This window comes from Penicillium maclennaniae, assembly GCF_028827695.1.
Source record: "Penicillium maclennaniae strain IBT 15551 chromosome Unknown utg000003l:1.0-5670915.0:1.0-5674809.0, whole genome shotgun sequence".
Lineage (NCBI taxonomy): Eukaryota > Fungi > Ascomycota > Eurotiomycetes > Eurotiales > Aspergillaceae > Penicillium > Penicillium maclennaniae.
In genome coordinates, this window is record NW_026623215.1 from 1,894,893 (window position 1) to 1,912,184 (window position 17,292).

The window sequence follows — 17,292 nt, forward strand, 5'->3', positions numbered from 1 at the left end:
AGTCACTACTAGTAGTGACTACAAAAAGCTCATCAGGTCAAAAAAGTGGGTCCAATTTCGACCTGATGAGCTTTTCGTGATCATATGACCAAATTAGGAATTTTAATTTTTTTTTAAAATTACTATGTAGCCTACTAGTAATTACCAGATATAACCAAATGTGGGTCATCAGGTCGACCCCTGACCTGATGACCTGATGAGCTACACGCCTGCCACGAATCCTTGGTCGCGCGATATGTTTCGTGGCTACAGTCGGCTTCGTTCCCGAAGCACAGCCCAAGCAAGGGACAGACTAATAGTCCCGTAGCATACCCACACCGCTTCGGGTGTTGGTCCGCCAGGGCCCAACACAATTCCATAGCCCAACACACATCTTGAAGCTATTCACACCTATTATTCCCTCCACACCTATAGATATCCCTTATTAAATTGATAATTAGGCGCCATAGTCATCCTACTTGGTGTCTCTATATTTTTAACCTCGTCCGTAGCCGATTTAGGGGTCAAAAATAAGCTTAGAGGCGCCACCTTCTTCCCTCTCCGCACACTTACCGCATGATCTTTGTCCTTCCTTGTCGAAGTCCGGCGTCTCGCATCCTTTGTGGTTATGGCTCCGAATTTGCCGACATGCCTCTGTGATTTGCGAGCATTTGAAGGCATAGGCGGTAGCTGGTGCTGAATAGTAGACTTTAGAAGGCTGATCTCCTCTGCTATCTGGACAATATAGCGGGAAAGCCTATCGATCTGCCGGCCGATATCTGGGTTTATAGCCTTATGCTTAGCTATCCTAGATATTTTCCCTTATATACGGCGTGCCTGGGTCGTAGATTTTGGCGGGGAATTGGGTAAACTGGATGATTGAGGCGGCGGAGTATCCCCGTCGGGCCAATAAAGCTCTGGCGTAGGTGATCTTATAGCATCGAGATGTTAAATAGTTGGATCTGGATTAAATAGATAGATACCGCGATCAGTAAATGCCTTCCGAATAGTGCGAGATGTTATAGCTTGCTGCCGAATCCTAGTAATCTCGCGAAAGAAGACAGCAATATCCTTCGTATCTCCACCCCACTGCGCAATTATATTATTCTTCGCACGGAATCTCTCCTTTAAGGCTCGAAATGGGCTTCTATCGAGAGGCTAGATAATATGCGTGGTATACGGAGGGAAGACAAAGGCGATAATATTCTATTATTCGCAGAGGTCGAGGAATTCCTAGGTAAGATGCGAGCTATGACTATCGAAAAGTAATAACCTTTGACTACCACGAGCCCGATGATAGGTATGTTGCTAGAAGAAGCGAAGCTAATTAACTATAAGGATATTATTCGAATATCCAGACGGCGATACTGTAATTCGTGATTTATCTAGAAGTGTGTCGTTATTATACTATCGCTCGAGGTGCACCACACCTAGTGCAATAAAGTATAGCTCTATAAGCTATCTATCGGCAGCTATACACTTAATGCCGGTCAGGAGATTACCTCGTTCGCTTGCGAATAGCCTCGTGCGATGTTTATTATAGCTAATAACCTTTTGAGGCTTCCCCTGACTAAGCTAGAAGCCAGTCTTATCGAAATTATAGATATTCGATAGCGGGATTCGCTTTATATATAGCTTAAGATAATTATATCAGGCTTATAGGATACTAATATCCTTAGCCTCGATCCTTGCCTTCTCCGCTGGCTTGTATTTCACCTAATAAAGCCTATCGGGGAGGCGCTTCATGAATTCGTACACTCATATCTTATTAACCGGTGTTCCCCCATCTCCCTCGATTATCGCATTCGCACTCGCTTCAACCATACGCGCGGTAGGTGGAACGTGGAGACTATCAAGCGTATTGATCCAGCTGATCAATGCTGCCTCTTGCGAGGCATCAAGGCGCTTAGTGGTGATAGCACGCTATGAACGAGACGGCCGACTATGGAGACGCGCCCGTAGCCGGGTCACGGGAACGTCGAATTCGCGCGCCAGCGCGGTGATTTTGGCGTCTTTTCGACTTCTGGCGGCTTCACACGCGGCCTGGATACGTTGCTCAATGGCGATATACGAAGAATTCATGGTGGGTGGAGGAATAATGGGTGTGAATAGCTTCAAGATGTGTGTTGGGCTATGGAATTGTGTTGGGCCCTGGCGGACCAACACCCGAAGCGGTGTGGGTATGCTACGGGACTATTATTTGTTAGGTACATGAATGATCGGCCTCGAAGTCAGCTACACAATCCACCCCGGAATCCGTTTATAATACAGCAATGTTTTTCTTGGCTTCCAGAATGCCCCTTGACCCATTTTGAATGCCTATAATCGATGGCTTAGTTCCGAAGCTTGGTGAAATTAATTGAGATCTCGGAGATGCATTATCCGTACTGCCCCGCCGACCTGGAACCTTGGAAGGTCGATCGGCAATCTCAAAGTTCTCCACCGTGCTTGTTCAGCATTCTAAGGTCTACTGGCTGTACACTGCCCTTGATCTACAATTGAAGGCGAGGTGCTCGAAGTCCAAGGAATTGGTAGCAATCAATGTCCGGACTTGCCACCTTCCAGAGCACGCCAGTATTGGCTTTTTCCGGCATGCTCTCAACGGAAACATCTAATAATCTGCCCGCAGCTTCCTCTAGTTCTTTATGCTTGAGATCACCACTTGATGTTTGGGACTCCGACAGTAAAATAGAGAAGTCAAAAGCGAAAAGGCCCCGGTGTCTGAGCCCAAGTGGGGGCTGGTCAGGAAGTACCATTAGGGAATCAATTGATCACTTCATAAACAATGGTTAATCGATTGACAAGTTGATTGCCATATTGTAATTACGGTAGGCACGACTAGAAACGAAGCCACCCTTTTTTGATCTAGACCCAATGCCTGACATTTCACGTACCTCTCAATCTCAGTGACGCTGGATGAGGGGAAAGGCCAATGTGCTGGACTTTAGATATGTGATTGGATCGCCACGGGCCCAGGTGCTCTGGTGTTCAGGCACTTTCACCCGCATAGTTATCCTTGTTACTCGACGTCAAGGATCAATGGTCACTCGCTTCGCGTCGCTTAAGCGTGTTAGCTAGATCCACTCAAAGATTTCGCAAATATTAATGGGCAAAAATCATCTAGATCAGTTCATGTGGGCCAATCCATAATGTCCAGAGGAGTGGCCGCGTGAAATGAAGCAATTCGGATGGGAGCGGGATGGTCCGGAGTAAGCGATGCGCCCATGCGAGATGGGCCAATCTGATCCTGACTCAAGAGTCATTTAGCATGTCGGGAATAATGAATGATTTCGAGATCTGACGGTCGCTTTGATAGACTTGATCTTCCAGTCATGATTGTAGGGTGGACCGGTAGGTGCCACTAACAGATTGTGGTGTGTTCATCGACCAACTACACGTCATTGACTGTTGCCCGAGCATCATACAATGCAGGTGTCAGACCACTCCACCAAAGGTTGGCTCTAGCTCCACATTCACTTTCATAAAAGCAGGGAAAGGTACGAAGTATCTCCATCATGAATCATTCGAGTTTATCTGCCTTGTTAGTGCTACCTTCGGCTTCTCGGCAGCCTCATTTTCCTGTCTCCCTCCTCTCACTTCCTTTACATACTTGATTCTTCCACTTGTTTTCGACCTTTGTTCCCTCACACAATCCATTGGCCATGGCATCTCAGGCTGGTGGCGCTGATGCCAAGAGCATCTCTGCATATGGACAGGCTCGCTCAACTCTGCAGGGGAAGCCTCTCAGCTCCGATGAAGTCCGCAAGATGAACGAGTATTTCCGTGCTAGCATGTACCTCTGTCTTGGTATGCTGTATCTTCGAGACAACCCACTCCTCAAAGAGCCGTTGAAATTGGAACATCTCAAGGCCCGACTTTTGGGTCACTGGGGATCAGATGCTGGTCAGTCATTCACATGGATCCACATGAACCGCCTCATCAAGAAGTACGAACTGGATGTCCTCTTCATTTCGGGCCCCGGACACGGTGCCCCAGGAATCATCTCCCAGTCGTATCTGGAGGGTGTCTACTCTGAAGTCTATCCCGACAAGAGCGAGGATGCGGAGGGGATGCAGAGATTCTTCAAGCAATTCTCTTTCCCGGGCGGTATCGGCAGTCACGCAACTCCTGAGACTCCTGGTAGCATCCACGAGGGTGGTGAGCTGGGATACTCAATCTCTCATGCCTTCGGAACCGTTTTCGATAACCCAAACCTCATTACATTGACCATGGTTGGAGATGGAGAGGCTGAGACTGGCCCACTCGCAACTAGCTGGCACAGTACCAAATTCCTCAATCCCTGCGTGGATGGTGCTGTCCTCCCGGTTCTTCACCTCAATGGTTACAAGATCAATAACCCAACCGTTCTTGCTCGAATCAGTCATGATGAGCTGACAAATCTTTTTGTCGGTTACGGCTGGAAGCCTTACTTCGTGGAAGGTAGCGACTTTGACAGCATGCATCAAGCCATGGCTACTACCCTTGAGAAGTGTGTGCAGGAGATCAGAGAGTATCAACAGCAAGCGCGCTCATCCAAGAAGCCGTTCCGCCCACAATGGCCGATGATTATTCTTCGCTCTCCGAAGGGATGGAGTGCTCCTCGCGAGATTGATGGAAAATACCTTGAAGGCTTCTGGCGCGCACACCAGATTCCCATCACTGACGTCCGCACCAACCCGGCGCACTTGAAGGTGCTGGAGGACTGGATGAAGGGTTACAAGCCGGAAGAGCTGTTTGACAAAAATGGAAAATTGATTCCGGAGCTCAAAGAGCTTGCTCCCACCGGTAACTTCCGCATGAGTGCCAACCCCGTTGGTAACGGCGGTCTTCTGCGCAAGCCGCTCATTATGAATGACTTCCGGGAATATGGCTTCAAAGATATCGTGCCAGGACAGACAATCAAGGGAGGCATGGCCAACATGGCTGGATTCCTGCGTGATATTGTCGCCAAGAACAAGACCAACTTCCGCCTCTTTGGTCCTGATGAGACCGAGTCCAACAAGCTCTCAGAAGTTTACAAAGCAGGAAAGAAGGTCTGGATGGGTGACTACTTTGAAGAAGACAAGGACGGTGGAAATCTTTCTCCCGATGGACGTGTGATGGAGATTCTCAGCGAGCACACTTGCGAAGGATGGCTCGAGGGCTACATCCTGTCTGGTCGTCATGGAATACTTAACAGCTACGAGCCTTTCATTCACGTCATTGATTCCATGGTCAACCAGCACTGCAAGTGGATCGAAAAGTGTCTCGAGGTCGAATGGCGTGCCAAGGTCGCCTCTCTCAACATTCTCCTCACCGCCACTGTCTGGAGACAAGATCACAATGGGTTCACTCACCAGGATCCTGGGTTCCTTGACGTAGTCGCCAACAAGAGCCCACAAGTTGTTCGAATCTACCTTCCTCCTGACGGCAACACGCTCCTCTCAGTAATGGACCACTGCCTTCGCAGTGTCAACTACGTGAACGTCGTCGTCGCCGACAAACAGGAGCACATCCAATTCCTCAGCATGGATGATGCCGTCGACCACTGCACTAAGGGTCTCGGAATCTGGGAATGGGCAAGCAATGATCAAGGCTGCGAGCCTGATGTTGTCATAGCATCCTGCGGCGATGTCTCGACTCACGAAGCCCTGGCAGCTACCGCACTGTTGCGCGAGTACCTTCCCGATCTCAAAGTCCGCTTTGTCAATGTTGTGGACTTGTTCCGATTGATCTCTCGTATCCACCACCCTCACGGTATGCCCGACCGGAAGTGGAAAGCCATTTTCACGGACAATAAACCAATTGTGTTCAACTTCCACTCGTATCCCTGGCTCATCCACCGGTTGACCTACAAGAGGCCTGGTCAGCACAACCTGCATGTGCGCGGTTACAAGGAGAAGGGTAACATCGATACGCCATTTGAGCTAGCTATGCGCAATGGAACCGATCGATACAGTCTTGCCATTGATGCGATTGACTTGGTTCCTTCTTTGGGCAATACGGCTGCGGGTGTTCGGGAGAAGTTGATCAACCTCCAGCTTGCAGGTAAGAGTGAGGCCTTCAACAATGGGATTGATCCCGATTACATTCGGAATTGGGCTTGGCCTTATTCTAAGAAGACCTGAGAAGTCTTTCGTGGTATCGCTAAGGAGCTTAATGGTGGTTGTCTCTAACATGAGGGTGGCATGGGATATGTACTTAATTTTGACTAAATTGCAGCAAACATGGAAGCAATATCAACGATTTACGATCTCAACTCTTTCACCCGGTAAAGCTTTCACTGAAAGCCGAGTAGTAGCTTGAAGCTTGGAGCCCTCACACTAATTCCATAATACAGAGCATTCGCTACCCTCGTAAGTGTTGGGTATACAGATGATTTCAAAACTCAGCTTATAGATTTCCAAAAGAAGTCAAAAAAAAGGATAACATGTAAATGAACGTGACAGCTCATCAAAATGGAATTAAATTGCACTTGAAAATTGATTATCTTGAAATCCTGATAAGAACATCGGGCATCTCCGCGGGGTTCAAGGTGGAGAAGGTAAAACCCGCAAGATGACATTCACCATATCTTGCAACTACCCTGTGCAGCTCAAATGCCACCATTGAGATTGAGCGACAGGCTTGGGTCTATCAAGGGTGTCAGACTGACTGGTTCATCTCACACCTACGACATCAACGTTCAATATTCATCAGATACCTGTCAAGGCACCGTCGCATCCATCACTCCGCACGATCTTCCCCACAATGAACCCTCTCAGCCTCCTCTACTTTTGCCAGCCCTGGCCCATCCACACATTCACCTGGACAAAGCATTTGTCCACAGTGCATCTAAATATTCCCATCTTCTTCCTTCCGCCGGTACATTTCACGAAGCGCTGTCTTTCACCACCGAAGCCAAGGCAAGCTTTACACGGTCAGATCTCTTGACCAGAGGAGAATGGCTACTTGCAGAGTCCGTTGCGTCGGGAGTGACAGCCATGAGGGCATTTGTCGAGATCGATCACACTGTACAACTGATGTGCTTGGACGCAGGAGTAACGCTCAAAGACCAATGGAGCAATGCTTGCGAAATCCAGATCGTATGCTTTGCCCAAGACCCTATTTTTTCAAGTGACTTTGGAGAGGAGAATCTGGCCCTCGTTGAGAAAGCCCTCGCCGAATATCCTCAAATAGACGTCATCGGAACAACGCCTTATGTCGAGTCAAGCATCGAGGCTGCCAAGAAGAACATCAATTGGGCAGTTGACCAAGCTTTGCAGCTTGAGAAGCATCTTGATTTTCATCTCGACTACTATCTTGACCCAAAGAAGGAAGCCCTGGTTTGGTATCTTCTAGAGGCCCTCAAACAGCGAGGCTGGACTACGACCTCGACCACCAAGCGTGTGATGCTCGGACATTGCACACGATTATCCCTATTCAAAGAAGAAGAATGGACCGAGATCTCTCGCATCATTCACGAAGAGGATCTCCCTGTCAGTTTCGTTGGCTTGCCAACCAGCGATCTGTACATGGCTGCTTCTCCGCAGAATCAAGGGAAGCCTAGAGGCACCCTCGACGTACCTGAGATGATTCGCAAGTACGGATTAGATGTGGTCATGGGCGTGAACAACGTCGGGAATGCTTTCACTCCGTGGGGCTCTGCAGATCCATTGTTCTTGGCTTGTTTAGGGGTTGGCGTATATCAGGCAGGAACGCAAGCCGATGCGGAGCTTTTGTACGAATGCGTGTCAACGCGGGCTCGAGCTTCAATTGGTCTATCATCTTCAAAGAAGAGCCTGGCAGTGAACAAAGGCGATCGTGCAGATTTTATAATATTTCGCGACAGAGACGAAACAGGGTGTGGCACATTACGCCCTCGCAGAAACGTGGCAGAGATTGTGTGGGATCCTCCCGGGCGCATCAACAGAGACTTGGTGATTAATGGCCGATCGAAAGTCCCGCCTGGAGTCAATCGCGACGCAGAGGCTATATATCAGTGTTTGTGAACTGTTACATTATACTATACACTCCGAACATCGTCACCGTTCGTGGGATATTAATAGTAACTATCACGTGATAGCATCCCCAGATCGGAGACCAGATGGCGGGTGTCAGCTCTCCGCATCTCAGGGGCGTGATCAGTAGTGTGGATAGATTAATAGCCAGTATAGGGAAGCGCACCCGGGGCCAGCAGTGCAACCCAAGGGTATCACCAGGCACCAACGAGCGCTTTTTGGTGCCTGACGCGTGGATCGATTATGTCATGGGCGTTCCTGTCGGGTATAGAGTCAAATAGTGGAAAGATCTTGGAACCAGACCAAGAGAGATCGAAGGTGAGACAGCAGAGAGCCCAAGTGAAACCACGACCTCAAATACAATTTGGGTATCAGCCTTCTGCGCGACAGGGCCCCTGTCGCCTTCCTGTACAGAACTCCGCCGCATCCATCCCAGAAACTCCATCTCTCTCCTTCCACCCCCTCATCTCATCTACCTCGGACCCCTCCCGCCTCCTTTCATCCTTGCCGTGTCCGTTGTTTCATTCTTTGCCATATTTGCATTCCATTCCTGCTTGATTCTTGTCTCGTGGGGCTTTCTCTGGCCACGTCCCCGCCCTGGCTTAAGGCAAACTTGACCGCTGCAGCACCATTCGCCTCCGGTCGCGATGTCGGCCCCGGCTCCAGCGTCGACTTCGCCGACGGTCGTGCGCAGTCATTCAACATCTTCCCGTCCTCCCCGGCCTGCTCAGACCGATCTCCCCCATCGCACACGCAGTGTGGCGGTCCGATCGTCCAACTCGTCCCAGCCCCCTCCACAGAATCAGTATTCACACTCGAAAACCCCTTCTCATGACCGCCGCCCGCCTTCCAACTACGCTGCGCTCGAAAGCGTAGCCCGTCGGGACTTCGAGGCTTCCAATGTTGCTAGGATTCCGTCGCGTCGTGATCCTTCCTCTGAGCGCTCGCAGGAACGCCCATCAACCGCGACCCGGGCCGAATCCACCCGACGACACCAAAGAAATCCCTCAACACAATCTCATCAGCGAGAAAGAAGTGATATGACTGGGACAGTTGCGCCGGATCGTGCTGCTGACTCGTCGCAGCATGCGACCGAAACGCATCAGGACCCCGACCGCTGCAGCACAGCCCCGGCGCCGTACAACAATCACGACGCCGACAGGCCAGTGGGCCCTGGGAAAGACGATTGGTGCGGGCAGCATGGGTAAAGTGAAGCTGGCGAAAAACATGGAGACTGGAGAGCAGGTAAACACCCTCGTAAATGGCGGCTTGATATAGATATATCGAGCTTCATGGTAAATTCCACAAGTACTAACCCCCATCGCAGGTCGCTGTCAAGATCGTCCCGAGACTTTCAACCGAGGAGCACCGCAATAGTCGCGAATCCGAGAAGGGCGGATCGCTCAAAGGAAATTCGAACGGCTCGAGAAGCAGCTATCGTCAGCCTCACTAGCCATCCTTATATCTGCGGCATGCGAGATGTGGTGCGAACTACCTATCATTGGTACATGCTCTTTGAATATGTCAACGGAGGTCAAATGCTGGATTACATCATCTCTCACGGCAAATTGAAGGAGAAGCAGGCCCGCAAGTTCGCCCGCCAGATTGCCAGCGCGCTAGATTACTGCCACCGAAACAGCATTGTCCACCGAGACTTGAAGATCGAAAACATCCTGATCAGCAAGACAGGTGATATCAAAATCATCGACTTTGGTCTCAGCAATCTGTTTTTCGCCGAGAAGCCTTCTGAAGACGTTCTGTGGCAGTCTGTACTTTGCAGCCCCAGAACTGCTTCAAGCAAGACAGTATACTGGCCCTGAAGTAGATGTTTGGAGTTTCGGAATTGTGCTCTACGTTCTAGTTTGCGGCAAGGTGCCCTTCGACGACCAGAGCATGCCTCAGCTGCATGCCAAGATCAAGAAGGGTGTTGTGGAGTACCCACCGGGTCTCTCGACAGGTAAGCTGAGCGCTGCAATATCTTCCATACTCAATTAGATGCTAACAGAATTAAGAATGTCGCCACATCATCTCGCGCATGCTTGTTACGGATCCCAAGCAGCGTGCCAGCTTGAACGAAATTATGAACCACCCCTGGATGAACAAGGGCTTCAGCGCACCACCAGAGAATTTCCTTCCCCACAGAGAGCCTCTACAGCTCCCACTGGACCAGGAGGTGATCGAAAAAATGACGGGCTTTGATTTCGGCCCCCCGGAATATATCACGGCCCAATTGACCAAGACATTGGAATCGGAGGAATATCGAAACGCTGTGCGAAACAACCACCGTGAACAGCCCGTTTTCAGCCAAGCCGAGAAAAAGCGCGGCGTCTTTGACTTCTACAAGCGCCGCAACTCTGCCGCTAGTCGCGATACACTATCAGCACCCTCGATGGAGGCAATTCAGCTGGGCAATGACCCCTTGAATGCATATAGCCCTCTGGTCTCCATTTATCATCTCGTCAAAGAAAAGATCGATCGTGAGCGCGCCGACGCTCGACCGGGTGCCCTTGGCATTCGTCCCACTACCGCCGATGTTCATGTATCTGAGTTGTCTGCTCCGACCGCTCCTGAGGCTGCTCACACCAATCAGTATCAACTCCCGGGAGACAAGGACACTGGTCGCCGGTCTCGCCCGCGGGCCCGGACCCACGGTGAAGATGAAGTCACTGAGGGCATGAAGCACCTTCATACTTCGTCGCCTTCTACGCACGCAATGCCAATTTCCTCGCAACCCGAGACTCCCGCAAAGAAGGAGAGCGCTGCTGCCGGTCTTTTGAGACGCTTCAGCACTCGCAGAACTAAGGATCGCAGTCGTGAACACGAACGAGAGCGCACCAGTACCCCCAACACTCCAATCTTGCATGTTCAACCCCCTGCCGACTCGGCTTCTCCCCTCCACCGAGGTTTCAGTGTGCGACGAACCCGACGGGCCGAGCCGTCCCCCGGCTCTATTCCTACTGGGGGGAGCCAGCCGCAACAAGAGTTCCTTGCTGCTCCTGGTTCCACCGACCAGACTTCCTCTTCAAACAAGTTTTTGGGCCGATCCACCAGTGTCAACTCCGCTGACTACCGACCCCGGAGAGCAGCTCGCAGGAGCGATGTTGATACGCTGGATGCAGAGCATCAACCCCCTTCAACCAGCGGGTCCGACCAGGTTGCGCCCAAGGAGACCATTCCTGGGACTGGTGGCCGTACGCACACAGCCCGAACCATGTCGCTAGGTCATGCTCGCCGTGAAAGTATTCAAGCTCGTCGTCAACGACGGGAGGCGGCTCGGGAAGCAAATGTCCCAGAAGAGACCGATGCGGACATCTCTGGGGCAGGAACCGCATTGGAAAGTGCAAACGAAGGTGAAGATTTGTCCAAGCCAGTTTACCTCAAGGGCCTCTTCAGTGTTTCCACGACCAGCAGCAAGCCCTTGCCCCTTATTCGGGCCGACATCATCCGCGTGCTTAAACAACTAGCGGTGGACTATGTCGAGATCAAAGGCGGTTTCAGCTGCCTCCATGCCCCAAGCATTGACCTAGAGAAGGTGGTTGATATGAGCCCACCCAGTCCGGATCGACAGGGACAGATTTCTCACCGCCGGAGAATCAGCTTTGGCGGACTTCTCGGGCAGGATGACAGCCGGGATGACAGCCGTTCGACTCAGAACAGATCTCAACGCCGCAGCCAGGCCGCGCCAGATCACAGCTTCACTACGAACTCGGATGGTTCTGAGGAATATGTTGCCCGGGAACATAATCAGAGCGCTGTTGGCGACCGAGTGGTTGGAGAGACCACCACTCGCGTCCAAAGCGACACCGGAGAGAACCTGGTGCTTCGATTTGAAATTCTCATTGTGAAGGTCCCCCTCTTTTCATTGCATGGCATCCAGTTCAAGAAGGTCTCAGGTGGCATGTGGCAGTACCGAGAGATGGCAAAGAAGATCCTCGATGCCCTACGCCTATGAGTCGACCTCCTTACCTGGCCCTCGAAGTCAATGAACAGGGATCCAAAAACCATCGAATTCCCCAGAAGGGCGCTTTACTCAAGCTTTTGCGTCTGTGTCTACATTTTATCTGTCTTTTAGGTACATTAGTCTATGACTCATCCGCGCGAGCGTTCATCTGTCGCTTCAGCTCATTTTTGCATGCCATGGACTTCCGGCTTTTCATAAGTCCCATTTGCCATTCAGCATTAGCCCTATCATTTTAGTCAGCATCCATCTCTGTTCGCTCCCGCTCATCTACCCCAGCACGCATCGTTGGCCTAGACAAGCCCTCGATCTTCATGGTGTACATTAGAGATGATGATGTCTCGTTTCATGGTTTCCTTTCTCTTTCTTAGATTTTGCCTGTCCTCGGTTTATCTGCGGCGAGGCCGGGAATCGCGTTGTATAGTTTGTGGAATATTTGATCATGAGTGTCCCGTCTATGCAAAAATGTGATGCTGTTAATGCCGGAGATTACCCAAAGCTCTACTGTAGATCCGTACGTAGCCCTGGTGTATGGCATATTGTGTCATGGTATAACTAACGGACCCGGAGCATGTCAACGCCAATCTGTTGATGCTCTCTTTGGCCGAATGGTGACAAAGCAGTTCTAGTACGCCCAGGGCAGCCCTGCCTTTCACTCAACCCCTTGTATGGATGCTCCCTCGAGAATAGTACTCAAATGAGCCGAACATTTGTTCAGGTAAGCGGAGCAGTGATTTTGGAAACGATCACACGAGAATTGGAATAGTGGACGTTCGTCAAGGTCTCCAAACAAAAATTTACAAATGAGGCTATCGCGGCTTGAATTGAACAATCGATGGACCCTGAACTTGAGGCCGTTGACTTCGGTGCTAAAGCACGCCTCTAGCTTCACTAACTTCGGTGATCATTCTTTCATTTATAATTTTGTCAACTTAACAGTGAATCAACGCGCCATCCCTTAAAGTATTCTTGGAATTTGAGCGATAGACGTGGTTCAAAACCGCGGGTGGGAGGCTCGAAGCAATTGCATAGATGTTGCGGCCGGCGGAGGTTGACTGCCAGTTGGGCACTCTCGGGATCGCAGGCATGATCGCCCAGGCGTGCTTGCAGAGGGGTTTCGCTCGCTAGTCATCACTCGAACGCGTCTTATGATACTAAAATCATCGGTGCATGGACTCCAAATGGAAATCGATCATTGCTTTGTTATCATCATCGTCGTCATTATAACTATTGTTCTTTTTTTGAATCGCAATTTTTGATTTCTCAATTTCTAAAGTTCAAAATTTCTAGAGGTTGGGGGGTTCCTGAACTGCGGGCTCTGTGCCGCCTATATCGACATGAGTACAGGCACCACTCTCGGCAATGCCGCCTATTGTCAGGGTCCATCACGGGGTGTCACCGCCTAAGCAGTGGGCGCATCGCCCCCATCACCATCCAAAGCCCACGCAGCGACCTTAACGCAGCATGGGGAGGAAATAATCAGATGTATCCATAGCTGGGAAGATATAAAATAGAATAAGATATATTAGTCAAAATTAGGATCCCGTCTGGTAGAGGAATCATGCCTTGAAGGAAGCCATCTCACTTTGGACTCACTTCCGGCTCGCTCATTTTGGGGCTCACTCCGGCGCCCACCATTTTTCAGCTTAATCCAATGCAACTTGACACCCGATTCTATCTTGTTTGGAGCCAATTCAATACAGCCAACTGGTTCAGAATACAGTTAGGGTTCTACTTACGAACTCAAAGCTATTAAGATATTGACGAACATTATATATGGAATCACGTGATATCTATATATATCCCTAGGCGAGCGTACAAAAAGCTCCAGCGCCTTCACTTTCCATTCTGGGCTGACACCACTCAATGTAATAATAATATAGACCGTATTTTGGGCCTACTAGAATATCCAAATGTATCAAATAGGCTGAGAGCATATATTGATTAGTCAGCGCTTGCGAAAGACCTCATTGGACAAAATCAAGCGAGACCGACTTCTTCCGTAAATGACTAGTTTGCCGACACCGGAATTGGCCTAATTTGCCTGACATGTTACGTACCTAATCTCCCAAGGCTCCTAGAAGCTCTCCCACGCCCTTGAACTTGTCCGAAAAATTATCTCAGTCTAGCAAGAAAAGTCCATATATTAACGTGATATACTTTATTTGTTTATAAATTTCATGTGGGGTGTGACGCATGGTTCGAGGAAAGGTCACGTGTGGTGAGCTAGTCCCGAAGGGGACATTGGGGGGGGGGAGTTTATTGTTTCGTAGTTGTTCTCTTTCTCTCTCTTTTCTCTTTCTTTCCTCAGTTTAGAACTTTTCTGAATGGCACACGAATTCTTCCGTACTGGCCTGTGACATGGGGTCCCAAAGCGGCCCGATGGAGTTCAGGAGCATAAGCCACAGGAAGCTACCAGCAAACCCGCTCCAGTTAGACGGGCAAATGCTTCCGTTGGCCCGGTTCTGACAATCCCTTTCCCGTCCAATCAAGATTCCTCAATCAGAGCATCCAGACTGCAGCTCCACGTCAAGCCGGCGAAAGTTCACTGAAAGACAATGTGGTTCCACGCCAAACCATTCGTCTACCTTCTATGCGCTTTTGAGATCATATTAAGCCTATATACGTGACTGCGTGAAGTTCTATAGTTATAATGAACTTTTCATTATACAATATGTTGTATGACTAAGCAAAGGGGGCCAACCACAGACCGGTGGCGCGGTAGTCGTCTCTTCTGCATCGCCGCCACTCTTCACACTGTGAACTTGTAGCTGTGGAGTCTCCTGTCCTAGGTGATTCTGTTGCCTGTTTGGCCCTCTCTCACTCACGCTAGCTTCCTCGATCTGATCGAGGCGACTGGAAGTTTTCCCCGTTGTGTCTCTGACGCGGCCCTTGGGTTCCTGCACCCCGTAACTCCTCCTGACTCCTGAGTCCTAGTCGTCCGGGTGTCCCGACCCGCCTCTCTTTCTGTGTTCTTTTGTTATCGGCAACCCGTCCGCATCCCGCCTTCTGACCCATTCGCCCCCACGAGCGTCCCTCGCCCCCGGATGAGTGTCTAGACTCTAGACGCCTCGTCCGCCATGACTATGGCCGCTCGTTTCGGTCTGGATGGGGCCCCCCGAGCACCGTCCGGCGCCAGTCTTTTATGACCTTACCGGCGACACGGAGTCGGAGACAGAGAGTCTGGTAAGCTTTTCCTCACCCGTTGCTTCCCCATTCGACACGCGATTGCCAGTATCCTATCCTCCTCATCCCATCCCCATCTCAAGTTTCATCCCCATTCTCCGCAAGACTAGGGCTAGTTTTCAACTGCCCGCATTCTTCAGAATTTGCCTTCCACTTGGCTCTTCGCAATTTTATTTTCTGTTTTCGATCTTCCTGATCTCAATCCTTCTATTTGCGCGTCACGTTTCTTTTTATACCCCTCCCAGCGCATCCACCCGGCACGCGATCAATTACGACGCGTTTTTCGCGTCAAATATGGGAGTACTCGCTAATTTGGGATCATGGCTTCAGCCAACGTTCTCACCTACCAAAGAGGATCACTCACATGTGACGAGTTCATCACGTCGCCCATCTTCGACACTCCGCCTACCGCACAAGCGGACGATCGATGATAGTTCTTCAGAGGAGATTTCGCTTCCTTCTCAATTGACTCAAAACAAATTGACTGGTCATCAAAACAAGCTGTCAATTCCGAAGGTCCAGCCTTCAAGCAGGCTCATGACTCCAAGCCCTGCCCCGAGTGCCAATATTGAAGTGGTCATCCCGTCGCCGTCTCAACGACAGCAGAAGCTGATCAAGACGCTGAAGTCGGTTGATTCTCCTCGCGATGGTTCCTGGGACCATCGGTTCCCGACCGACGCCGAAGAGCGTCAAAAGGCAGCTTTGCGGGCTTACCCTCATGCGCGCAAGGTAGACCGAAGCATTATCTCGTTTGCAATCGCGCCTGAGACATATGCCCCATACTTCGATTACCCCGGCACAGGCGTTGCGCTATGAATTGAACCAAAAGCTGAAGCGCATTAGTGGACCAGAAGTCTCGCTCGATATGGACGACGAGCAAGTTGCGATGCTATCAGCCAACTTTGGTTTCCTGAATGAGTACAAATTGCAGGATGGCATTACTCGTGCGGACCCCGCATTCAACGCAGGATGCACCTGCAATGGTCCCTGTGATCCTGAGTCGTGCGACTGCATCGAGATGGAAGAGGACGAAGATAAGCCGATCTCGACCTATCGAAGAGTTCATGACAAAATCGTCCTTGGGTCAGATTTCCTCAAGCGAAAGCGTCACCCCCGGATCCTGGAGTGCAATGAAGCTTGTGGGTGTAAAGGTAAATGCTGGAACACAGTCGTCCAGCGAGGGCGGAGTGTTAGACTTCAAATCTTTGACACTGGAGTCCGTGGTCTCGGTAGGCGTCAATACCCGACTTTCCTGAGAGCCATCTCTCTCACTTCCACAGACTAATTGTTTCACTTAGGTCTTTGCTCCCCAGACCCGATCGTCGCCGGTCAATTTATTGACATCTACCTTGGAGAGGTAATCAGTAAGAAAGAAGCCGACGCCCGCGAGAACACAGACGAAAAAAATCAATCGTATCTATTCACTCTCGACCACAATCGGAACGATGGCGCTGTGATCGCGGAGTATGGCGAAGACTTTGATGACTTCTACGTGGTGGATGGTCAAAAATTCGGCTCTCCCACACGGTTCATGAACCATTCTTGCAATCCTAATTGCATAATTGCCCCCGTTTACACTACGAACCACGCCGATCATCTCGTCTATTACCTGGCTTTTTTTCGCTCTCCGCAACATTCAGCCGAAGACCGAGCTAACATTTGACTACAACCCAAATTGGGACGGTAACAACAAGATCGACCCCAATGCTGTCCAATGTCTTTGCGGAGAGCGCAACTGCCGCGGCCAGCTATGGCCTAATGCCCGCAAAAAGGGTCGTAAGGTCTAAAAGCCCAGGCTCAGGCCCAGACCTCTCATTTTGCCTCTCACATGTACCTTTTTTTGGTTTCCTACACCTTGCATGACAGGAGCGCCGGGGTTCCCATTCTAAGCATTCCTAGCGATCTCTCGAAACGCGGCTACGTTTCGATACAAACTCAACGATTATGCACTTGTATTATGTCCCCATGAAGGGGCGACCCGCATTTACCATACGATACCCTACAAATATCATTTCCTTCAGGTAGATGAAATAGCAAAAGAATACCAGAACATCCATAGGTCTCAATAGAGCGTGCACGCTCGAAGAAATTTATTGCACAGAGAGCGTAGTATATTGAGAGAGTCCAGATACCGCTGAAGGACTCAATCTCTGTACAATGTGGTAACCAACGCAGTAGTTTCCATATCAA

General features: G+C 50.2%; 4 protein-coding genes across 4 annotated transcripts; all 4 read left to right on the forward strand.

Moving 5' to 3' along the window:
* Positions 1 to 3,641: 3,641 nt before the first annotated feature.
* Positions 3,642 to 6,086, forward strand: N7477_002810 (phosphoketolase family protein; the record flags this gene model as incomplete). The annotated part of the gene is made up of 1 exon (XM_056964473.1): positions 3,642 to 6,086. One exon carries the CDS (start codon positions 3,642 to 3,644, stop codon positions 6,084 to 6,086), a length of 2,445 nt encoding a protein of 814 aa, XP_056824426.1.
* Positions 6,087 to 6,557: 471 nt separating this feature from the next.
* N7477_002811 (putative zinc metallopeptidase) lies at positions 6,558 to 7,949 on the forward strand (the record flags this gene model as incomplete). Its single annotated transcript, XM_056964474.1, has 1 exon — positions 6,558 to 7,949. One exon carries the CDS (start codon positions 6,558 to 6,560, stop codon positions 7,947 to 7,949), a length of 1,392 nt encoding a protein of 463 aa, XP_056824427.1.
* A 656-nt stretch (positions 7,950 to 8,605) lies between these two features.
* kin1 (putative serine/threonine protein kinase Kin1) lies at positions 8,606 to 11,910 on the forward strand (the record flags this gene model as incomplete). The annotated part of the gene is made up of 4 exons (XM_056964475.1): positions 8,606 to 9,162; positions 9,286 to 9,727; positions 9,765 to 9,915; positions 9,971 to 11,910. The coding sequence occupies 4 exons, from the start codon at positions 8,606 to 8,608 to the stop codon at positions 11,908 to 11,910; spliced, it is 3,090 nt and encodes a 1,029-aa protein (XP_056824428.1).
* Positions 11,911 to 15,396: 3,486 nt separating this feature from the next.
* Positions 15,397 to 16,889, forward strand: clrD (uncharacterized protein; the record flags this gene model as incomplete). The annotated part of the gene is made up of 4 exons (XM_056964476.1): positions 15,397 to 15,831; positions 15,905 to 16,331; positions 16,401 to 16,672; positions 16,743 to 16,889. 4 exons carry the CDS (start codon positions 15,397 to 15,399, stop codon positions 16,887 to 16,889), a joined length of 1,281 nt encoding a protein of 426 aa, XP_056824429.1.
* Between the last annotated feature and the right edge of the window lie 403 nt (positions 16,890 to 17,292).